The sequence below is a fragment of the Cygnus atratus genome, chromosome 16 (assembly GCF_013377495.2).
Source record: "Cygnus atratus isolate AKBS03 ecotype Queensland, Australia chromosome 16, CAtr_DNAZoo_HiC_assembly, whole genome shotgun sequence".
Lineage (NCBI taxonomy): Eukaryota > Metazoa > Chordata > Aves > Anseriformes > Anatidae > Cygnus > Cygnus atratus.
Window position 1 is genome coordinate 15,285,543 of NC_066377.1, and position 24,999 is coordinate 15,310,541.

General features: G+C 40.9%; 1 protein-coding gene across 7 annotated transcripts in view; it reads left to right on the forward strand.

Moving 5' to 3' along the window:
* RALGAPB (Ral GTPase activating protein non-catalytic subunit beta) overlaps positions 1-24,999 on the forward strand; it is a 69,632-nt gene that overhangs the window by 38,858 nt on the left and 5,775 nt on the right. For 5 of the 7 annotated variants that reach the window (XM_035548234.2, XM_035548237.2, XM_050714020.1 and 2 more), the window contains 13 exons: positions 2,711-2,893; positions 4,991-5,142; positions 6,591-6,778; positions 9,023-9,129; positions 11,348-11,500; positions 12,143-12,352; positions 13,169-13,327; positions 16,108-16,273; positions 18,317-18,439; positions 19,234-19,370; positions 20,605-20,713; positions 22,991-23,069; positions 24,219-24,367. In XM_035548234.2, coding sequence (XP_035404127.1) covers positions 2,711-2,893; positions 4,991-5,142; positions 6,591-6,778; positions 9,023-9,129; positions 11,348-11,500; positions 12,143-12,352; positions 13,169-13,327; positions 16,108-16,273; positions 18,317-18,439; positions 19,234-19,370; positions 20,605-20,713; positions 22,991-23,069; positions 24,219-24,367 — 1,915 coding nt within the window. Of the gene's footprint in view, positions 1-2,710; positions 2,894-4,990; positions 5,143-6,590; positions 6,779-9,022; positions 9,130-11,347; positions 11,501-12,142; positions 12,353-13,168; positions 13,328-16,107; positions 16,274-18,316; positions 18,440-19,233; positions 19,371-20,604; positions 20,714-22,990; positions 23,070-24,218; positions 24,368-24,785; positions 24,893-24,999 lie in introns of those variants that run through there. The other 2 variants (XM_050714017.1, XM_050714018.1) reach the window with 1 other exon arrangement.

Sequence of the window (24,999 nt, forward strand, 5' to 3'; positions counted from 1 at the left end):
TAGTCAATAACTAACACTATTAGGTTGAGGGACCTTTTTTGGTGAAGCGTAAAATGCCCTTTTCTGCTTGAGGGCTCTTGTTCGTGACGTTTGTTAAGCAATACTTTAGTGTATTTACAGCAGCCACAATGAACTGGTGTGACAGTTCAGCATTCCCTGACGTGTTCCCCTGGGGCCTCGACAGATCTCTCTGAATATGCATGTCATAGGCCTTTTTTAAAGCCTGGAGTCAGCACTGAGCCATGTTGGGCTGCATACTTCTTTTATTGCTGCAATGGCATGAGCTAAAGGATACCTTTGAAAGTATTCTGCAATGAGTTCAAATATGATTACAGGGTGTTACAGAGCACAGGATGGAATAAGGAGTTCCTGTGTCTTGTGTGATTAAGCCAGGCTATCTTTATGCCTCCCCACCCCGTTTTCAATGAGGTAGGGATATGAAAGCATATATTTACAAATGCTTACCCAGGTTAATATTAAACATTGTAATCTGTGTATAATTCTCATGCAACTACAATAATTTTTCTGGGATATCTGGGATAGTCATCTTTATCTTAGTAATGAATCAGGTGGAAAGAGACCACCTCTTACTGCATAGCTTCAGAGTGGAGAACTGATTCTGCTTGTGCCTTTGGAAGTTATGATTCCCAAAGTCCTTCTAAGGTTAAGGGCTGCCCTACCCTTTATCTTTTCAGTACCACCTTATTACTGGGACTTGGTAAATTGGAAAATCTTGTTTCATACAGGAGTACTGGTTCACCAACCTGCTTTTCGTAAGCTAATCTTAAAGGTACTTTTTGCCATACGTCTTATGCTCCTGAAGGAAATAATGCCTACAGCTCCAAAGTATCGTCCATCCCCTTGTTGAGTACAGATGTCTGGCTTCCTTGTTGTCACCAACAAGACCATCCAGCTTCCTACTTTGATACTGAGACTGTCTCTTAAATAATGAATAAGGCTTTACATGGCATGGTCAAGTGCTACAGAGTAGGAAAATCCAAGTTTAACTGGCCGTTCCTGTGTCAGTGCACAGGTTGGGAAGAAAAGAGATCCACTTATTTGCTTAATTTTATAATGCTGATCCCTGTGCCTCAGTTTGCAAAGCTCTTCACGAACCCTTCTGGTCCAGAGTCTTGTTCTCTGAAGCCTTGCTGAGCTGGGAGAGAAGCTGAGGATTTTTTCTGCAATTTTTTTTCTGGTTAATCTTCTTGTCTGAGTGTGGTTTTTCTTTTACTTTTTCACTGATGAGTATTACTGTGCTGATAAAATATGCCTAGTGAAAAGTGATATGAGCAGAAAGAAGCCCCGTGGAAGGGAGACTTGGGAGTGAGTGGGTTTTCAGAGATGAGTGGGCTGCTATAGCTGAAAAGAGGTACTTGCTGAAAATAAGTTTCAAATACTAATTTTTTCAGCTTGCAGTTAATTTCTTATCAAACCGTATGGGTGCCATTCTTACTCTTGAAGACAAAGCCATGAAATGTGGTGGCACCTTAATGCAGCAGTTATTTTAGTTTCAGTATCATAGAATCATAGATGGCTTGGGTTGAAAGGGACCCCAAAGGTCACCCGGTTCCAACTTCCCTGCCATGGGCAGGGACAACTCCCACCAGACCAGGCTGCCCAAAGCCCCATCCAGCCTGGCCTTGAATGCTTCCAGGGATGGGGCATCCACAGCTTCTCTGGACAACCTGTACCAGTGCCTCACCACCCTCAGAGTACAGAATTTCTTCCTTATATCTAAGGATATCTTCCTTATACCCTCTTTTAGTTTAAAGCCATTACCCTTGTCCTATCGCTACACCCCTGACAAAGAGTCCCTCCCCAGCTTTCTTGCAGCCCCTTTAGGTCCTGCCAGGCTGCTGTGAGGTCTCCCCGGAGCCTTCTCTTCTCCAGGCTGAACAACCCCACCTCCCCCAGCCTGTCTTCGTAGGAGAGGTGCTCCAGCCCCCTGATCATCTTTGTGGCACTCCTCCGGACTTGTACTAATACTTCTGTGTCCTTCTTGTACTGGAGGCCCCAGAGCTGAACGCCGGCACCAGGTGAGGTCTCAGAGCAGAGGGGGAGAATCCCCTCCCCTCGCCCTGCTGGCCACGCTGCTTCCGATGCAGCCCAGCATACAGGTGGCTTTCTGGGCTGCAAGCGCACCTTGCCAGCTCATGTTGAGCTTCCCATCATCCAGCGCCCCCAGGTCCCTCTCCTCAGAGCTGCTCTCAATCCATTCTCTGCCCAGCCTGTATTGGTGCTTGGGATTGCCCTGACCTAGGTGTAGGACCTTGCACTTGGCCTTGTTGAACGTCATGAGGTTCGCACAGGCCCACCTCTCTGGCCTTTCCAGCTCCCTCTGGATGGCATCCCTTTCCTCCAGCGTGTCAACTGCACCACAGCTTGGTGTCATCAGCACACGTGCTGAGGGTGCACTTGATTTCACTGTCCATGTCACCAAAAAAGATGTTAAATAGTGCCAGTCCCAACACTGACCCCTGAGGAACACCACTTGCTAACTGATCTCCACTTGGACATTGAGCCATTGACCACAACACTGTTGAATATTTTTACCCGCATATTTAAAGCTGTATTATAAAAGAGCTTAACTGTTTATTCCCATTTCTTAAAGCTATATTTCAAAATGCTTTTAAAAACTATTTCTTCTCTAAAAGATTTTGTGGAGGAATTCTCACCTGACAGTCCTCTCCTGCTTGCTTTTATACAGGTGAAAGTGACTGTTGATTCCTCTGATCAAAAGAGAGCTATTAGTTCAGTATGCAGCTATATAGTCTACCAGTGCAGCCGGCCAGCCCCGCTCCACTCCCGTGACCTTCACTCTGTGATAGTTGCAGCTTTCCAGTGCCTCTGTGTCTGGCTTACTGAGCATCCTGACATGCTGGACGAGAAGGTAAGAATCTCTAGTGTACGTATTTTGAGCACACCCAGTTGTTATGCATTTCATCCCCAATCTATCCTTCGTACTTTAAAACAACATGCTTTTGTAGTTTTCAAAAATACACCAAGAATTTCAAAACCAGCCTACTTGAAAAACAGCTTTCAATTTTGATTTCTGCTTTTTATTTACTGAGACTATTTTTAGTTTTACAAATAGCTTTCATATTTACATGAAAGCATCTTGACCTTTCTTCTTGCTTTGTGAAATTGAAGAAAAAAGGAGAGAAGAAAATAAAAAAAACTGAAATGTAAATAACTAAATAAATAGAAACTTAACAGAAATATGGAAGTTATTGGTGTATTTATATAGCACAGCTACCTGCTGTGGATAAACTTCACTAAAAGCCATGTCTTTTCTCATTTCTCAGCTCTTACATGACTATAAAGCATCATCTAGACTTAAGAATGTAATTTCTTTAATGCTAAAGTTTTTATAATCATAGTTTCACCAAGCAATTATCTAGAAACTAAGCAAGCATGGCTTAATCCAAGGTGGAATTTCCTTGGGAAGTTTGAAGAGAACAGGCAGTGAAAGATACATGTTTCTGATCACTTCCTATCATACTGTTAAAAAAAAAATTATTTTTTGTACAAATACTGTTTTCATTGTTGATCTGCTTACAGAGAAAGCTCAGTAATCTTTCTGTAATTATATATAAAATATATATGAAAATGTATATTTAAGAAAAAAGAGAAAAATTGAGAACTCTCAATCAGGATTTTCCGTAAAGGTGCTTTCTGCATGTACTTGGTGATATTGGCACAGTAGTAGGTGACCAGGAAAGAATGATTTATTTGCCTGGGTGTGGCACAGCACAGGTTTATGCAGTTACATTGTTTTTTTTATATTGTAAGGGTCCACTTGTTTTTCTTCTTTTGACTGTCACTGGTTATCAGGATGGTGTTATATACGATGCGTAGGATATACTGGAAATTTGGTGGCTCATTCCTGAGCCATGATAGTTCGACGGGAACCTTTCACTATGTTTGCCAAGTGTAAGGATCAGACTGTCCAAGGTGCCTCACCTGATACCTACTTTGAATTTCACATGCTGATTTTACTAGCCAATACTGTAAACTCTTTCTGTAGAAAATTCTGTAGAACTTTTTTTTTGTAGAAAATTTCTGTAGAAAATTCTTCATAGATGGTCTTTGCTTCTCAACCCTGATTTATTTTGGTTTGTCTAAAGACTTTCACCTTCCTTCTCACTTGTTTTTCTACATCAGTTGTGAATTCAAGGAACAACACAGACCAAGGTGTGGAACCCTGCCTGGTCTCTGGTGGTAAAAACTGACCACTTGTGTTTCATTCTTAGCCAGTTATTTATTCTTGAGAAAGCTTTCCTTGTTATTCCCTCGCTTAAGCCATGAGATTGGAACTTTAGTTGTAGCCATCCAAATATTTTCAGGAAATGATATTGTAATGAGCAGTATTTGTCAATCATAACTGTGATCCTACTGAGTGTTGGCCTCTTCTGCGATAGACTTGTTGTTGCTTTGCTGTCTACTTTTAGAATATTGCTATTGTTCTCTTGATGAATTAGATACCATGATATACTTTGCTTCTTTATGAAAACTGTTGGCAATTGAAAGATTTGGAAAAGGGTTTCTTGCAGTTTTCCAGATGAGTTTGTTCTTAATGACCTTGGAACTTAATTAAAAGTTCTGCAGATAACCTCAGAAATATATTTATTATCTTGTAAAATATGTTTACATTTTTCAGTTGCATTCTTAGTAGTCCTCTTGACTGTTTTCTACGTGTGTAATGGAATGGAATATATAGTGCATATATTCATTCAGAGCACTTGCCAGCATGAGATATAGAGGCATACAAACATAATCAGACATCTTTATACAGAGAAAATATAATTCCTATAGTAAATGTGATCTTACTCCAACACTGTCTGTTAAAATAATATTCTGCCTTTATCTCTGAGCTCAGATAACCAGTAGCACTTTATCTGAATCAATGGTCTATTGCTGTTTCACTGAGGTCTTTGAGGCATTTGTTAGATTGTTCTGTTTTCAGATAGGTCCTCTTATGTTTTAGGATTGTTTAAAAGAGGTACTGGAGATTGTGGAGCTGGGCATTTCAGGAAGTAAATCCAAAAGCAGTGAACAAGAGGTCAAGTATAAAGGAGATAAGGAGCCAAACCCTGCATCCATGAGAGTGAAGGATGCTGCTGAAGCTACGTTAACATGGTATGTAATTTGTCAATTTGTTGTTTAGCATTGCCTTGTCAGAGAATGTTCTAATTAGGGGTTCCCACCTGGTGAGGTCTCTGTGATGTAGCGAGAGCATCTGAAAAGTCACCCAGAAGTTCCATCTAGTTTGTTTTTTGGGCAGGGTTGTCCTGTGCTCTGCCTTTGCTGTCTTCCTCTTCCCATTACAGGTGTCAAACAGAAAAAGATCCCTGTGATTACTGTCTTCCTTTTCTGCCCATTCTCTTATTTGAAGAGCAAAACCTGCCTGCAGCCCCTGGTGTTCTGGTTTTGGCCAGTGCTCTCTGCAGCCAGCAGTTCCTTGCATCTCCCACTTCACCCTGTCACCCTGTCCTTCCATTCCCCCTTCTCCTTATCCATGGCACATGTCACAGGTGTAAGTCAGTGCAGGCTGGGGTGTCATTCTGTCCACGGAATTGGACTTGCTTAATAGATTTGAGAGATGCTGCTGAAAATGCAATTGCAGATGCGTGGGTTGGGGAGAGGGAACACAGAGATGAAAATTGAGATTCACTCCAGAGAAGCTGAAAAGCACTCTTTTACTGGATGAATAACATTATGGTAGACAAGACAAATTGAGGATGAGTAGTATAAATATGTTTGGCAAAGGTGATAGCTGCTTGCTTTTTTATTATTCTACTTAATAAAATCATTATAAACTTTACTGTTAATAAAAACTACTGTGTAATTACCAAGGTAAAAACACAGGTTCCAATGAGTAGCTGGACAAACCTTTATTGTTGCCTCTTTTTGTTTGGAGGGATGAAAATATCTATTTACCAAGTAAAGTGAAAAGCGTGGCAGGAGAGCATCAATAAATTTATTTTTGATCTGGGTGGTGGTGGTGAGTGAAAATCAGATCACAGGATCTTCAGTCACTGACACTGGACACAAGCCTCAACTCTCACTGCTGGCTTCTGTCATAGAAGTTTTCAACGTACTGTGGGGAAGATCCTGCATAATTTCTGATGATATAAATATGTATTTTTAGGAGCCTTATGTATGCCTTGCTTGTTGATGTTCAATAGTTGGTTAAATTATGGAGGAATATCTTCAGTCATCCATAATATTCTTACAAGAATGAACATAAGAAAGCTGTGGAATGGTACAGGTTTTTGTGCTTTAAAATATAACTCAATATCTTTATAACCTAAATTATAAAAATTTTAACCTAGGTTATAAAGAAACTTATTCTGTAGGCAGACTAGTCTTCTTTGTAAGACTTCATGTACGTTTTTTCCGAAATTACTCGTTCTTTTACAACTAGCTGATGGTATAGTGCAGATAGTTGGTTTGCCCTGATAACTCTAACTGTAAGGGTAACTGCTACGTCAAGATATAAATGAAGAATATGAGTGAAAGTCCATGCTTGGGTGGAACGGTAAATCTTAATCTCTCGTAACTTCTAACTTTTTTCTCATTTGCAGTATTATGCAGTTACTTGGAGCATTTCCTTCTCCCAGTGGCCCTGCTTCCCCTTGCAGCTTAGTGAATGAAACCACGTTAATTAAATATTCTCGTCTACCTACCATAAACAAACATAGCTTCCGTTACTTTGTTTTGGATAATAGTGTCATCCTTGCAATGTTGGAACAGCCTCTGGGGAATGAACAGAGTAAGTTCAACACTTCCTCTTCCCTTGTTCCTCTAGGTAAAACTCTCTGCATGCAGCTGTAAAATAAAGGTGCTTCATCAAGTACCTCTCACATTTCAGGGGCTTACCTGTTCCGTGGATGTGCCGTTGAGCAGAATGTTACTCTGGAATGAAGTGGCTGGAGTAACTTTAGTGTCAGTGATAGTCAAACATATACAAGCTCACCCAAATTGTTCATGCAGTTTTTAATCCAGATACTTTCAGGTGACTGCTATCTAAATTGTAGCCGATGGATCCATGTTATAAAAGAATGAAAAACATTAAGAGTAGAGGAGGTTTGATGGGGATTGGTGCTCAGCAAGTAGTTCATGTGAGACCTTTATGCTTTGCACAGTTGCTTTTGCTTGCTCTAGGTCTCTTGTTACTAAATGTTTCTGTGGGTGCTTTCAGCACAATTTTAGTTGCTAAGGAGCCATTATAGCTTTCTAGTATGCCATTCTGTTCTATCGATGATACCTACTGTAAAGGAGATCTGTCACAGAGTATTGGCTTTCACAGCTGAATTTTTCTTTCTGACTTGTTTTAGCCTTGTATACTTTGACCAAGGAGAGCTTGCATTAAAAAAATCTGGTGGTATTGACATGATGCTTTGAACTGAACAATTAATCCCCTTAAGTCCCTCCTATGAATCTTCATGTATCAAGGCATCACCTAAAAGAGCAGATGAAACTCCTCTTTTGTACTAGCTCCACTTAAGACTAATGTTTGTTGGATATGTTAACCTGACACAGATGTGTTTTCCTCATCTATGGACAGGATTGAGTCTAGATACTAGTCTAGAAAACAGAGATTGCACTGAACTAGCATCATGAGCTCAGATTGTGTCCACCGATAGTAAGAGAAAAACTGTTAGTTTATGAGTTGTGGTCCAGAATGCTCCAATTTCATTGAGAATCACTAAACAGGTCTTGCAGCTCATCCTGGGAGCCATTGCCATATGTTCACTCTGTCTGTATTTGAGCAAATGTGTTCCTGACAGGAACAGCTTAGAACATGCCAGAACAGCTGAGCAAATCTCATCCTTGTTCTGCCTGTGCTAAATGCATTACTGAGGAATCCTGTAAAGCTATTATAATCTGGAATTAAATTAGCCTTACTTGTTGTGCAGAACTTGCTTACAAATCCCCTTTGAAATACAAGTTTAATTGCAGTAATGTGTAAATATGTCAAGTCCCTTTTGAGGCAGACCACTGAAGTGGGTTATTGTGGGCAGCTGGTTTGGTTTATACGTGTGCTTACGTAAACGTGCTGTACCCTGTACGTTTCGGTATGCTGCCCATGAAATACCGGGGAAGAAATACATATCTAGTAACCTGGTGGTGTCAATTTATGGTTTAAATGCACAAAAGATAGATATAAATACATTTTTAAATAAAATTAAAAGCTGTGGAGGTATACCATTCTACACATACTATGCTATAGTGATTTGTCTGCTAAGGTAGCAAACTTCAGTGGCCTTTACATCTTGAAGAGAGACTGAAATCCCTGCAGTGTTAAAACCACAATCATGCAAATTGAAAGGCACTGTAGGAGAACTGAAGTCTAAACTTTAGTCTAACCTCCTGTTCTCTGAACAGGGTTAGTTCTCTGAACCGGGTCAGTATTGAATTTGGAGCAGGTTGCTTATGACATTGTCCCAACAGGTCGTGGAAACCTCTGAGGACAATTTCTCTGTGTCCATATTCCAGTGCATAGCTCCTTCTGGTATAAATTTTTTCAGTGTCATGTCAGAACCTTCCCTTGTCTTAGTTTGATTATTATCTCTTGTTCTTCCACTGTTCTTATCGCCATTATTTGTGGGGGACCTTTACAGAAAGTCACGTAAGTATCATGGAAACTGTGTTTCCATATGACCTTTGCCATACCTAAAGAGGCAGTGGCTGAATAACTTTTTTTTTTTAATTTCTGGAGGGCAACTTGGAGAGAGAAACAGTGATTTACATGAATTTGGATGAAGGTTACTTTTAATGATGAAACAGCAGATCTGGCTGCTACTGAGCAGTAGTAGTTCTCTGTTGCACAGAGGAGGATTATGCTTAGTGTTCTCTACTCACTAGAAATTGTCTTTAGAGTCAGGAAGGGAGTTTTCCTTGAAAACAAAATCTGTGTAATCATGACTGTGTTTCTTTATGGTTAAATTATTGCTCAATGAAGTATTTGTATTTTATGATGATGTATTATTCTTTTAACCCATGTGCTTTACAGATGACTCTTTCCCTTCTGTCACGGTTTTGATCCGTGGGACGTCTGGAAGATTTGCATGGGCCCAGCAACTCTGTCTTTTACCAAGAGGAGCTAAAGCAAATCAAAAGGTCTCTATCAAAGCCCATAAAGAAATCTTTAACTGCTGATGTTCAGCAGAAATTCCACTAATGTGAGACAGCCCCGCAGAACTGGTGATTATACATTAAGGCTGAGCCACGGGGCCTTTAGCTGTAGGTAATGTTGACACATCTCTGGTGACTCTTTACAACTTGTGATTAATAATAAATACAGGCTGTGAAAGCGCTGTTGCCGTCTAGGTTTGTTTAAGGGAGTGGGAGGGGGAACTCTCCATATTTCTTGTTTTTTGAAAGCATCTTCGGAGGTGATGGGGCAGTGTACTGTGTGCTTAGTTGTGTAGGCATGAGTGTTGGTGCTGATTTTAGGATGTCAGGCAAAGCCCTTGCAGCAGAAGAAACAAAGTCTGGAGATATAGTATGAGATGCTGCAGAGAGAACAGCTATTAACTGCAAAGCCCAGTGTTGCAAAGATGGTGGTAAAATTACAGTGGAAAAAATCTATCTAGACGGACGCTGGACTCTAGACTGGACTCTAGATGGACTCTGGACTCTAGATGGAATGCTTCTGGACAGGAATAGTAAAGGAGAAATAGCCCAATCTCATTTTAAAGTAGACTCTCTTACTGCAGTTGCCTAGTGGAGTATATCCTTCAGTTACCAAAATTTCTTTCTGTTTGTAAACATCTCCAAATCTTGAAAGTCTTCCTATGACCCTCAGTAAAATACAGGAAGAAATAATGTAGCTGAAATGTGGGCCTGTCAGTCTCAGCTGTCATGTTAACATTTAGATGACTCTGGTCTCTGCAGAGCAGCCTTTGGGAAGACCCTTCACTTGATGCCTTTGGTGCTGTGTTGTCAATTAAGCTGAAGCATTTTGCTAAATAGCGTCAGTCCAAGTGTGTTGCCTCAGTCACCAAAGGACAAGTCACATCTTGGCTGGAGACCTTCCTACCAGTTTTAAGGGAACTGTTCTAACCTAAAGGCATTATGTAACTTTAAGTGTTGCCCTTTTCAAGCGTACTGGGTTGTAAATAAATTTACAAAGCAGCCCTCAAGGTATAAAGGTCTTGCTTGCTTGGATCTTATGCACCTGCAAACCTGCAACTAGACCTTCTGCTGCTTTCATTGGTAACTTCAGTTTTTGAATTACATGGTGTAACATAATACAATAGCAATGTCAAAATTGCATTAAAATAAGTAATGCAAGTCTTTTTGATACCTTAGCAGGGCATCTCACTCCTGACCCACAGCATTGCTGCTGTTCACTTCCAGGACTTCTCAGCTTGACTTGTTGACATCATCATAGTTAGTAGGGTTAAAGTAGAGGATTCTGAAAAAGCTGTTAGAATTGTATCAGGGTCAATGGTTTTGGTTGGAGGGGACCTTAAAGACCATCTAGTTCCAACCCCCCTCCCCCCCACCATGGGCAGGGATGCTAACCACTAGACCAGATTGCCCAGGGCCTTGTCCAATTTGGCCTTGAACACCTCCAGGGATGGGGCATCCACAACCTCTCTGGGCAACCTGTTCTAGTGCCCCACCACTCTGAGTGGAGAATTCCCTCCTAACCTCTAAATCTCCCCTCTTTTAGTTTAAAGCCATTACCCCTTTTCCTGACATTATCTGCCTGAGTAAAAAGTCACTCTCCATCTCTTTTATAAGTTCCCTTTAAGTACTGAAAAGCTGCAATGAGGTCTCCCCGGAGCCTTCTCTTCTTCAGGCTGAACAGCCCCAGCTCTTTCAGCCTTTCTCCATAGGAGAGGTCCTCCAGCCCCTTGATTGACTTTGTGTCCCTCCTCTGGACCTGCTTTAACAGACCCTTGTCCTTCTTGTGCTGGGGGCCCCAGACCTGGATGCAGTACTCCAAGTGGGGCCTCACCAGGGCAGAGCAGAGGGGCACAATCACCTCCCTTGATCTGCTGCTCATTCCTCCATTGATGCAGAGGATTGTTTGCCATTTTATTAGGATTTGCAACTGCTTAGAGGTTAGATGGTAAGCAAGTGTAATAGGTACCATGATTGCAATCACCACAAAAAGCGAAAGTGTCTTTTTTTTCTTTTTTTAAATTTACAGTGACACTTTTAATACAAGTCTATTCTAAAAGTATTACTGAATGCTTTTTAATGATACCTCTCACATAAGAATTAGTAAACTTGTGGTGGGAGGGTACATTTCCCATTATAATATGTTGTCTAATGATGCAATGCCCTGAGTGAAACTATCCCCTGCCCCCCTTTTTTTTGACAGACTTTTGTACCAGAACCTCGACCGGCTCCTAAAAATGATGTTGGATTAAAATACAGTGTCAAGCACCGCCCTTTTCCTGAAGAAGTGGACAAGATCCCGTTTGTGAAAGCAGACTTGAGCATTCCTGATTTACATGAAATTGTGAATGAGGAAGTAAGTAACTTTTAATCCTTGACTTCATTTTGCTCTTGTTTTATGTTTGTTCATGAATCACACTAACTTCTTACTGTAAATGGTATAATTCTTCAGCTTGACTAATTCATATTAATGGAGTAATAAACTGCGAACAAATGAATCTGTGCATTTCCCCAGGAAGATGACAGTGCCTTGAATGTGTTCTTGAGGAGCATTGCTCAACACATTTTATTCCAGTTTCTAATATCCTGGTATTGCTAGGAAGAAATGATTTGCATTTTGTTGCATCTTCTAGGGACATGTAAATGGCGTTTTTGAAAGGACACCGACGCCCTTGTGTGGGGTGTGTGTGTAAAATAAAAGTATTTTAAAGCTTCACAATGCCAGATTCGCTTTAGTTTCTGTTCACTTAAAAGGGAGAGGATGTTGCTGATAACTGGGTCCATAATTTGCAACAGTTCTCCCATGCAAACAGGGTGTTGAGACATTCACCTTGTAACCTTGTGCAAGGTCTTGTTGATAGTACTTCAGTACACATCATGCTGGTGGAGTTGCAGCTGCTCCTGCATGTGACTTACAGATTTGCTAAATGATGGAGCTGTTGTGTTTGAGAGAGATCATAGTAGAGTCAACATTTCATGTCCGTGCACTGTATTGCAGCTTGAAGAGCGACATGAGAAGCTGAGGAATGGCATGGCCCAGCAGATTATTTTTGAAACTTCCATAGATCAGAAAAGTGAAGAGGAGTGGCGTAAGAAGAGCTTTCCTGATCCGATTACAGAGTGTAAGCCCCCGCCAGCAGCCCAGGAGTTCCAGACAGCACGCCTGTTCCTCTCTCACTTCGGGTTTCTGTCTCTAGAGGCATTGAAGGTGATCTGATACTTCTTAGTGTTATACTAATGGCATCAGTACCCACATGGCTTGGCTTAGCAAAAGAGGAAAACTTAAGTTTTGTTAGTGGAAGATCTTTTGTGCAATACCATCTGCTGTTGTGCTGTAGTCTACTTGAATAAGGTAATGAACTTTAGTCTTCCAGGATTAAGAACAGGGTTGTGCAAAGCCATGCCTCAAGCTGAACATGCTCTGAATAGGTGGCTCTATCTGTATTTGTGCAGTAGGTACAAAAACTATCACATTCACCTGGTTATATTTGACACTATTTCTCCAGTTTGAGTTAGGGCTACTTTGTAAGCATTTCTAAAATACAACTGCCTTAGAAGTTCTGTTACAGAGATTATTGTGTTGAAGTGGTTTAACAATATATAAACACTTTGGAGTACATGTAGATTGTAGAGTTTATTCTTTCTGAAGTTAAAGTAACAATGGTTTATAGAGACAATCCACATCCTTAAATTGGAATTCTGCCTCTTACCTGTGGATTTTCCCTTTTATTTGTTGTGTTTTCTTCCAGAATACTGTCAACATTTATAGGCGATGGAGCTCTTGCAAAAATATAAAAGTGTTTGGTATTTTATATGTTGTTGATATGGGATATTAATACAAAACTAGATACAATGTGATTGTACATAGTCATGTAGTATTTTGAAAGTCTCTGCTGCATTTGTTGTGGAAGGGAGTGTTCTTTTTTGAGCAAAATGTTATTTTTCTGAATGGATCATTATGAAAGCCATAAAGAACTTTCCTGATATGAAAGATTTTTTTAAGCTGTTGAACTCTGTTGAATAGGAGCCTGCTAACAGTCGTCTACCTCCTCACCTGATTGCTCTTGACCCTGCTCTTCCTGGGTTTTTCGATGACCTTGGCTACTTGGATTTGCTACCGTGTCGTCCTTTTGATACTGTTTTTGTTTTCTACATGAAGGCAGGCCAGAAAACAAGCCAGGAGGTAAGTTTGGAGTGATTAGTCTTTTTTCTTGTTTCTGGTAATCTTCATGTAAGCAAAGCATCACTGCTAGTGACTAGAGCAGAGCACTGAAAACAGTGATTCTGAGCTTTGTGTTTATTTACTATGTGAGCTTTAACAAATGACTGCATACCTTTTCATCTGTAGGTTGAAGTACATTATTATCTACATCTAGGATTTCTGTGAGGTCTTGATAAAACATTTTGTATGTATATTAATGAAAATATATTCTTTGTAGAGTTCAAAGATTCATACCAGAAATACGTTTCAGATTTGTTGGCTCAGTTTGTAGGAAAGTTGCAATTTGTTCTGGCTGTGTGCGATATCCAGGTATTTTGGTTTGATTCTAATGCTCAATGTATGTCAAAGAAATGAAAACTTTTTACAAAAAAGTATTACTGCTTTGTAAGTCTCTGTTTTATACTATTTACATTCAAATATGGTTAGGTTAATCAGGTTAATTTGTGCTAGTCTAAATTGTGATTTCTGTAGACTGTGACATAGAAACTCACTACATTAAGAAGGCTTATGGGCTCGTTAGAAATTTTTGTGGTGCTTTCTCCTCATTTCTATTAGTAATTGTCATACTAAAGAGTAGAAGCATAGCTTCAAAAATAATTAACATGTGGTTCCCTCATGTACTGTGAACATACAATTGACAGAACACAGTAGCACCTTCCACATCTGGGTGTAATACACCACCAATCCTTGAGGCCAGCGTCATGCTGGTTGTGAGTGTTCAGGTCAAGGTTCTGAGTAGCAAGTAAATGATCTCCAAAGTTAGCTAACGAGATATACAGGGTTTGATATCTACCAGCCTTCCAGAAATGTTATGCTCTTGCTGAGGTAGCAGAATGCTTTTTTCCTCTGATGTTTACATGTAATTTGTGGATTTAGACAGGTGAGATTTATTTGCAGAAATTACTTAGTCCTACAGAACTTGCCGGGCTTTGGATATCCAATTAGCAGTCAGTACTTCGGACTTCTGCCATGTCAATTTTTAAAAAGTCTTTATATTTGAGAGCTTTCGGGCACATTTAGACAGATGTTATAAAGATGGCATTCCTGCTTCAGATCCTTGGACATCTTGCAATAATTTCTAGGCCTTCTTGATTGTGCAAAGTCACAGTCAAGTTAATAAGATACTCATCTCTACAACACCGAGCTGAGTAAGAAAACTGATGCTGTTTCTGTGTTTGAAAAGAAACAAAACAGAAATAAGTCATAAGTCGGGAGCAGAGGAGATCAAAGCCGAGTAACAATGCTGCTTTGAACAGAGATGCCTGCACAGTCCTACTCAGCCATCCATGTGTATGTTCCCATCAGTGTGTGTGTTCGTGCATCTCTAACTCAGGAACTAATTCTGTTCTGCAAGGTGATTCCCACTCCTTTCACGAGGAGTGGTGTCAGCTCTATTTTTATCTGATGCTGCACAGCCCAGAGTGGTGTTGTCTAACCTGAGTGTTCCTGCATTAGCCCCACATGTTCTCTTGTGGTGATACGCATTTACAATTTAGAGGGGTCTCACCAAATTTATTTATACAGGGTAATGAAACTGCCCCCATGCTTTTTATATCATGATACTTCATAACACTAATGGTCCTTTGAATATACTCCTTCATCCTTACTTTACTGTAAGTCCTTCTTTTGAAGGAGCTTAGGTATAAAACCATACGTCTGTGTAAATCTTGAGCTGGCATGTTTTCTGCAGTTGTTTTCTAACCTACTTTGTGTCTCGGTTCATCCTGAAGCATAGCTATGACTTTATTGAGCATATCGGTAATATTTCAGTGCAGTGTGCCTGGTCACTGCTGAATATTGTACAGCGTGTTAGGCCTGGGTGCCAGGACCGTGTGGGCACGAAGAGCCTCCTCTCTGGGAGCTTTCCTTCCAGGGTCTGTCCCTGATGGTGCAGTTTCTGCTCTAGTAGAGTCTCTGTCCCAGGGTAGAGTCCTAGCGCACTGCCCCTGTACAAAAAAAAGCCAAAAACACTCTGGCCACAAAACAAACTCCACGTGGCCCAGAAAGGAAGGACAGATGCACTATGCAGTGTTCCCTCTTCCACATCCCAGTGGTCTGATGGATCAAATCACAAATCATCTGCATCTCCCTGCATGCCACTTGGTGAAGCTCTCAATTTTCACTCAGTCACAATGGGACAAGAATTGTCTTTGGATGTGGAAACATCCCAGATCTTTATAAAAAGTGGGATTAAGGTTCAAAATGAACAGTACAGTGTGGCATTTGATTAAAGTGCATGCTCAGTCCTGCTGAAAACTGTTTTGCGAAATCTCTTTCATAATTTAATGTGCAGTGAGGCCCCTGTGCCCTAAATCACAGTGTGTCAGGTACAGGTTAGAAGTGGTGAAATGCATTTCTCCTAAAGTTTTCTCTCAATTTAATAGTGAAAATTCTCTTATGTCTGCTGCTAATGCACATTCTACACTGAACAGTTCTGTGGTTTATCCCTGATGACTGGATAAACCTCAGAATTGCCATTTGTAGCGGTGTGATTGCAGGCTTCAGCAATGATGGCAGAAAGCTGATTTGATTGAACAGGACATTGCCAAGCAGGATGAATGATGCTGGGCAGGAGGGACTGGTGTCCATATAGAAAGCCTGGGGTTCCAAACAGCTGTGCTTGGGCAAAACCATCTCAGTGACACAATATTTTTAATTGCAAAACCAAAGGTGGGGTGAGGAGGGGAAGAGCTGCTTCCTGGAGTCTCCTGTACATACCATGGTGCTGCTGGTTGTTTCAGATCCTGAAGAACATGGAGTCTTCCAGAATTGTTCAGCCACACTTCCTGGAGTTCTTGCTGTCTCTTGGCTGGTCGGTGGACGTAGGGAAGCACCCTGGGTGGACTGGGCATGTCTCAACAAGCTGGTCAATCAATAGCTGCAGTGATGAAGAGGGACCTGAACAAGGTAAGGCATGGTAAATGGTGTAACATTAAATTAAAATGTTTTGTCTCCTCTAGGATATTTTTTTCTCCCAGATACCTATCTGACCACCTGTGTACTTTTTTTTGGATAAACATGAACATTTACTAGAAAGGAATGTGTAAATAGACTAAGGTTCAAGCCAAAGTGAGGAAAAGTAATGTCAGTGCTTGTTGTTGGGAGAAAGTAGTCTAAGCAAGAAACACCTGTATTCTGTACTTCTGGCAGACTTGGTGGGTCTTCATGCATAACCCAAAACCGGTATTCATCTGAAATTGGATACAGATTATAGTGTGTATCAGCAGACGTGCTTGCAATATTGTGATTTTTAGTGTTCTATAAGTAGATTAAAATGAGATGTTGATGAATACGTTAGCTGTAATCATGCTTGCTAGTAAGTAAAGAAAACAGGCCCCTGTTTGTAGGTCACTGAGGCTGCAGCCTACACACAGCTCTTCTCCTGTCCTGCTTAATTTAGTCTGTTCTTTTCCGCTACAGCAACTACTCCTCTGGGCTTGTCTTATACTATGACCAAGTAAAGGCTTTTCTGAATAAAACTATGCATGATAGAAGGTTTGAAATGTTGGGGAGAAGTTAAGAGAACAGAGGCATGTCTTTCTCAGAACAAGTCAGGAGAGGTTACAAAATGGCCAGGGCTTGGTTTAATATTTCTTTGAGGATGGGGTTGTTACACTTTACTCTGAGGCAGAGCCCTCTCCCTTCTTTTTGCGGTTGGATTTGTCAGTACAACTGCACAGATGACAGTGCCCTGAATTAGTGAGGTAACCTGTTTTAATATGTGCTTTTTAATGTGGATGTTAAAAGTTCACTTTGAACTTCAGATGTTTGGATTAAGTAATAGACCACCAAAAAGATTAATTAATTGGTGAAAGAAAGAAAAGAAAAAGCAACCAATAATGGGAGTGAAGGAGGGCTGCTTCTAATCTGCTCTGCTGCTGGGAAAAATCAACAAGTGGAGTTGCACCTTTACTTTAAATCTGTTGCTCCAGATTTTTAGCCATTGATTGCTACACTTGGACAAGCTTGTGAAGAATGCTTAGATTTTTTTCCCTACTCTCTGCTGTGACTAATGTTATTTGTTTTCTTAAATGTGTTTTCTATTTGTGGATGGTTCTGCTTAAAGCAAAACACACACAAAAACAAACAACAAAAACACAAACCCAAAAGAGCTTCCAGTGAGATGTGATTAAAATAAATCCATGAGCATGTGTTTTGTGTCGTCGTCCCCCCCCGCAAAGGCAAAGAAGCAATTGGATTTGGGTTGAGATGATGCTCCTTGAGAGCAATGGGCTTGAGAGATGCAGGAATGCTTCCCTGTTGGTAAAGCATGACTCAGAGGTCTGCATGCCTCTGGCCACTTCTTTGTGTCAGAGTGTTGAATTTCTCTGCTCCAGTGGTTTTGCTGAAGCAGCTATTACAAGGGCTCTTCTGTAAACTGGTGCCCAGAAATAATTCAGCTTAAAGCCCTTGGTATTCTTTCTGGAGGAGGCATGGGGAAGGAAAAGGTGTTTTTGTTAATTTACTTATAGCATGGCTCCATCAAAGAATCTATAGAAATCGGCTTAAATTCCAGAATAGTGTCAGGCTGAAGCTGTAAATGCTGTAAGCTGCGTTTGGAAATTTATTGACAAACTGAATGGTGTCTGTCTTAGAGGAAATGGGTAGAAATAGCTACTGAATGAATGCTTGTAGCAGATGCTTACTTACTGACTACTGAACAGACTACTGAATCCAAGGAAAATATGATATTATAGTAAGTATAATTTAAATATTTTCAAAATGAAATTTCTTTCCAACCCAAAATGCTATTTCCTTCAAGATATCAAAAAAAATTCTTTGAGAGTGGTTGTTCGCCATGAAAATTGACTGTGAAGTCTTCTGATTTTAGAATGAGACTTGCATGATTTCTTCTCATTTTACCTTGTATTTGAAGGTCTTCTCCTGAGGAAGTTCTCAGAGAGGTAAACCTGCCTCTTAACTTAACTTTTCCTTTTCTGCCTGTTTCAGACGATGTAATTATTTCAGAAGATGTTGGGGCAAGTATCTTCAATGGGCAGAAGAAGGTGCTCTACTATGCTGATGCCTTGACAGAAATAGCTTTTGTTGTCCCATCACCAGTGGAGTCTCTAAGTAAGATCATTTTGTACATGCTATTTAGAGGGGAAAAAAAGAAAAGAACAACTTTTTTTTATCTAGAGAGCTGTGTCGGAAGCAGAAACCAAATAAGCAAACTAGTGGTGTGAATAGCAAGACCCTTGCCAGAAAACTACTGATATTTTGATTTAAATATCCAATATCCAGGAGTTTTTGACTCCTTCTGAGACAGTATCTGTTCTGCACCACTTTCTCTCAGTCTAGGCCTCAGTATATATCCAGGTTTGCGTGTGGTTGCACATATGAGTTTGGTCTGCAGTCATGATACTGTAAAAAAAAAAAAAAAAAAAAAAAAGCTTATCCCTGCCAATGAATTCAGAGCAGTTCAGCTGGCAATGCCTTGATGTCTTTATTTCCTTTCACTGTTCTTGATGATATGTTCCTGAAACTCATGGAGGAGTATTTGCCTCATTGCTGTGTAGGTGAGCAAGAGCTTTCATAAAGTCTTTGGAACCAGCGCGCAGAAGTCTATTTGAGGAAATCATATCCATAGAAAGGAAGAGACTGTGTTGTGTAGGAAACCATGCAATCAGACAGGGTGCTTCTAAAATCCATAGGGAGTGCTTTAATTTCAGTCAGTTTCTAGAACAACTGTAAATTGTCCACTGTTGAACTCTCCCTGATTTGAGCTCTATTTTGACTTGACTGTATATCCATGTATATAAGGTTTCAAAAACCTCACCTTTTTTAGTTGCACAACTCTGCATATGATGACAACTTAGTTTTTTTGGCAGAAGGTAAGACAAAATTCACGTTTCTTTCGGTTACAGCTGATTCACTGGAAAGCAATGTCTCTGACCAAGAAAGTGACTCCAACATGGATTTGCTGCCAGGAATATTAAAGCAGCCATCTTTGACACTTGAACTCTTCCCCAGTCATACAGACAATCTTAATCCCTCTCATCGGGTAAGGCAAAACTTGCACTGAAAAATGACTTTCTTTTGTTTTGTTATGGTTTGTTATGTTTTGGTTTGTTTTGAAGAAGCACACTGGCAATCCTACAGCATTTTTGATAGTACACAATTCAGTTTCCTAGCATTTGGAGTCACTCATTCTTAGATGTTAATTATTAACAACAGCTTCAGTCCTGCTAGCATTTGCACCTGCAGTAGGAGATTGGTAGATTACATTAATTAAATATAAATTAATATAAATTAAACAATACTAAGTAGAAACATCCTGCATACTTAAATTTTGAAGTATATGCAGGAAAAAGTATATGCAGTATTTACAAAGTAATTCAGACTCCAATCCATGCTTGGAAATGTAGGATGGATTGACATGAAGACTTTTCATACTTTGCCAGTTTAAAATAGCACGGGTCAGTTGTGGCTGAATTATCAAATGTGAAGTTGCTTTTGTATGGTAGCAAAACAGAAAACGATGAACTTCTGTAACAGTTAAAGGATTTACAGCTGCTTGTTTATTGTATAAAATTCACTTCCAAATGTACTTAGCTATTGATTTAGGATCTTTGAGAATGTTTAAAAAAAATGGATGAGTTTTTAAGATCATTAAATGACTAATCTAAATAATTGCAGTTGCCTGAATGCATTTTTATTGGACTTACTGCAGAAATTGGCTATTAGTAGAAACACAGTAAAACTGGGGACAAAAATTCAAGTGTAAGGCAGGAGCTTTAGTTTAGCTCACTGGATTGGATGGGGAAATTAGCAAGGAAAAGCGCATTTCCTTGGGCAGTGTGCAGATTTGCTCTGAAATATTGAAATAATAATGGAAATATCCTAAAACACTGCCATGGTAGATGTGCTGGGTATTCCACAATAGCATGGGAAAACAGCAGTGCACATGCATGTTTCCTGGGAACATAGAGCAAGTGAATTGAGTGCAGCTCAGATATATGCAACAAAGCTGGGAAATAAGAAATAATTGACATTGTTATCAATGTCTAAAGAAAAAAGAGACTTTTCTCTCATTTATGTTGAATATAAGTATTGTGGAGACCCAAATTACTGCTTCTAAGTGGGTAGTTCCACTGTAGCTGTCCCATCTTAATCGTTGGCGGAGGTTGTACCTGTCTGAGATCTGAAAGACTAAGGAGCAACTATGGAGATGCTGTAGATAAATTACTGGACTTATGATGTTTGCAAATGCTGCTTTTCTCTTGTGTTCAAAACAGCTCAGTCCTACTTCCAGATCCAAGAAGGTGCCTCAGGGCCGGACCATTCCACCAATGGGACCTGAAACCAAAGTGTATGTGGTCTGGGTTGAACGTTATGATGACATAGGTGCGTAGAATTCTTATTGTTCGTTAGCGTAGCAATAGAACAGAAAAACAGAGGAAAAAAATTGGTTTCATTCCTCTGTTAAAGAATGCTAAATCGTTATTAATTTCTGTAACTGACACCTAAGATTCTAAAACTGTTCTGATATTTAAGTGATGGTCCATGAGGTGTAAACGAATCACTGGATGTAGGTCTGGAGATTATTTTAACTCTGGCAGTACATGTGAAATGCCCTTATGCACCCTCTCCCTAAGCTTAATGTATAAGGCTAGTGTGCACCCCCATTACTGAGTTCTTCTCAGCTGCTGTCTACTCAGAATGGAGCTGTTATGTTTCCTTTAAAAAACGACGTTCTGACTAGTTTTACTTTTGATCAGCTGTTTTTGTGCTGAAGGGATCATCAGCTTCCTTGTTTTGATGGTACCTTTGAAACTTTCTACTTTGATCTGTCTTGTGGGAGGGCTCATTTACTCTTTGCTCAGGGCGCCAGTTTGGATGGTGCTGTGTGGTCCAGTTTCCTTTCTACATGCCGTTATTCAGGCAGTGTCCTGCTCCTTGTGCTAAATTAATGCTCGTTGGGTTGTTGTTTCCTCCCTGACTGTAGATGCTGAATGTCCTGGGAGAGACCCAGCTTTGTCCATCCTGTTATAGCCATAATGTGGACAGTGGTGGGCAGCTGTCCCCCAGGCACGAGGAGTCCTTCGTCCCCAAGAATTTCTGCATGCTGGTTCGAAGCCATGGGCCAGGCTTTAGTGTGATGTGAGAGCCTGTCTGTACTGACCTAGCTTGGTAGCGTCTGTAAGGCTGCCAGCAACAGATTCTATTTTACATTTATTCTGCCTTTGTTTCTAATCCTAGTTCCTAGTTTAGCAGTAAGAGAGGACCTCAATTAACTCCTATTCCTCCCAGAGGAAAGCAACCAAGTGAGTAGAAGAGATCAGAGGTGGCTTCACATTAATTGCAGGTGTAAACTCTTTCCTTTCCTACCAAGGTCTCTGACGCAAATATTTTCTTGTCCACAGCACATAGTGCAGAGCTTTGCCTGGGATCAAAATACACACCAAGATCTGCAGCATCACCTCCTTATCCAACCATTGGCCCAGAGGGTGTTCCCTTAGCTCCAGGAGTCCCTCAACCCCTTCTGTTCCTGAGCTGCTATCCCTTTGTGGGTGATAGCTAAAGTCAGCTCACTGGAGAGACAGTGACTGTGCTACACACACATTTCTGCTCAGCTGCTTCTTTCAGCAGCCATGGGAATCTCCCAGAGCTATGGGCCTGAAGATGAAGAAAATGAGTCTGTGAGCCTCAGTAAGACTGGCAGTTGGATGACTGAGGGGAGGCTCTTGAAAGTTTCTCCTAGCCCAGAGGCTTTGCCTTATGCTGCTTACATTTTTGGCTTTTGTCTTATGTTTTATGAATCTGGACAGAGGAAAAACTGACTTTGTAGTCTAGGCTATCGCCCTTGTGCCAACTGCCAGTCCTCCCTCTTGCTCCATCTCAAAATACTTCTGTGCACACCCCCACCCCTCCCATTGTCTTCCTCTGCTAGATCCAGGTTTTGGGTGCACTCAACACCCCAGTTCTAATGCCAGAAAGTATTTTTGGGCCTTACACTCTTTCTAAGCTTCAGCCCCTAAAAAAAAATGGATGCAACTACCACAATCCCATTCCAGGGATTCAAGTTCTTATTTATTCCTTCTGCACCTTTATTATCCAGGGACTTGTTACCAAGTGCAAGGCAGCAGAGTGGTAGGTTATGGTGAGGATTTGCAGAGACTGGACTCAAGGAACAATGCCACGTTTGCCAGAGCAAACTGTTATTCCTATGTGGGGTGCTCAAAGGAACTACAGATGTGAGCAGTGGTATCATTTGAAGTTCCAAGCACTGTTTTTGAGGCTGATATTTGCAGATGGGAAAAGAAGCTACTGAATAATAATTTGAAAGTTTTTCTTGTTGTTGTGAAACACTTCAGCTCCTTCCTGTTCTCATTGTTTTTCTGGAGATTTTGACCTTTGGGATTAAGAAGATTGAGGGTCTGGGACATGTGTTACCTAATCCGTTGAGCACTGGATGAATGAGGTGTGCCTATATACTCCATGTACTGCTTATGCTTAAAACAGACCAGCAAAAGACTTGGCATCAGCTGTGTTTCCAGAACATCCATGGCATAAATGCATAAGGATTGCATCGTTTTAACTAGTGATAACTCATCTTTCTTGGTACCTAAATAAATAAAACTGGGGTAGTTAAACTTTATTCCGTACGTCCTTTTCACATAGAAAACTTCCCCCTCCCTGATCTGATGTCTGAGACGAGCACTGGTGTAGAAACTACAGCCAACAGTAGCACTTCCGTAAGGTGAGACTACTCTTATTTTCATTATTTTTCTAGATTCATGCAGACAACAGTCTAGGCTGCACTTCAGAAGGAGCCATAACTGAATTTATTTACATTCTTCAGCTTTCACAGGGAACCCCCAAAACTGTAGGCAGTCTCATTAAAGACAGTTGAGTTCCTTTAGAGTTTCTGCTGGGAAAAAATATGAAAGGGCTTTTCATATTGGTGTGGTGTAAACATAAATTAAGTAATAGAATATGTGTAGTTTTATTATTCAGTCTGTGATCAGCATCCTTCCTGTTTTTTTCCCTTGTGAGGTAGTTAATGCTATATACATGTCATGAGGCTTAAAGCCCTTTGTAGAGGACTTTGAAATTCTGGTGACAGAAGATCATAGAAACAGTATAGTTGATATAACTGTTCTTAGGTCCAGAGAATGCACTGCACACAGGAATCATAGAATCATTAAAGTTGGAAAAGACCTCCAAGATCATCTGGTCCAACCATCCCCCTACCACCAATGTCACCCCCTAAACCATGTCCCTCAGCACCAGGTCCAACCTTTCCTTGAACACCCCCAGGGACGGTGACTCCACCACCTCCCTGGGCAACCCGTCCCAATGCCTGACTGCTCTTTCTGAGCAGAAATGTCTCCTAATTTCCAACCTGAACCTCCCCCGGCACAACTTGAGGCCATTCCCTCTAGTCCTATCACTAGTTACCTGTGAGAAGAGGCCAACCCCCAGCTCCCCACACCTTCCTTTCTGGTAGCTGTAGAGAGCAAGGAGGTCTGCCCTGAGCCTCCTCTTCTCCAGACCAAACACCCCCAGCTCCCTCAGCTGTTGCTCACAGGACTTGTGCTCCAGGCCCTTCACCAGCTTCGTAGCCCTTCTCTGGACACGCTCCAGGGCCTCGATGTCCTTCTTGTAGTGAGGGACATTGCTGTAGATGCACTTCAGTTGTGCTATTGCCCTCACCCCCAACCCTGGGACTCCACCCCAGGCTCATCTCTACCAAGCCTCATTTCCCCCCTGCCCTCCCTGCTGGTTTAGCCACAAGACATTTTTAGCATCCTTTTAACACTTAATCTATGGATGAAAAATGACCGCTTTAATTGAAACACTGCTAGACTGATGAACTAGATTTAACAGCCATATATTTTTCCTTAAGATCTGCCATTCCTGAGAAAGAAGTTCCTGTGATCTTCATCCATCCTTTAAACACTGGCTTATTCAGAATAAAACTACAAGGAGCAACTGGGAAATTCAACATGGTTATCCCATTGGTGGATGGAATGATAGTCAGTAGGAGAGCTCTTGGTAAGCTAAAGATGTTTAGGAACACCTGTGTTTTCTTTTGTTTTTGTTTTTTTTCTTTTCACATGGAGGCATTTCAGTGACTGGTCCAATCCATCCCATTTGGCGTTGACTAACTCTGCCATCACAGAACATTGCAAGTACCCTGCCAGCAATATTTTTGTTTGTACTCCTTCACAAAAAGTAAATACAAAAGGAGTGTTAATTCCAGTTTTGTTCATTCTGTGTGTTTCCATTTTTCTGTTATGCTGTTAGTGTGAAATCTGGCTAATCCCAGCAATTTAATACAGAACAGAGTTAAGGATAGCTCAGGGACTGTGGTGTGTGGGTGGTGATATATCTGCAAAATGCATGGTCTGGAATTTTTCACTGGAAGAAGTACCGAGCGTGACAGCACATCTTTATTTTGTTCTTTTTGCAGCAACAGTGGAAGCAGGAACAGCAGAGGGAGCAGGTGCTTAGCAGTTAGCTGGCAGCATTGCTCAGTCGGCTGAGCTGTAGGCTCCACTGTAACTGTAGGAATCAGGTGAGGGCATGGAAGTAGTAATGGAGGAAGGAAAAGGAGCAATTTAGGTGGGAGAGATCAGAAATGTGGCTCAAAAATGTTTATCACTGGGGGCCAAGGTGCTGATGTT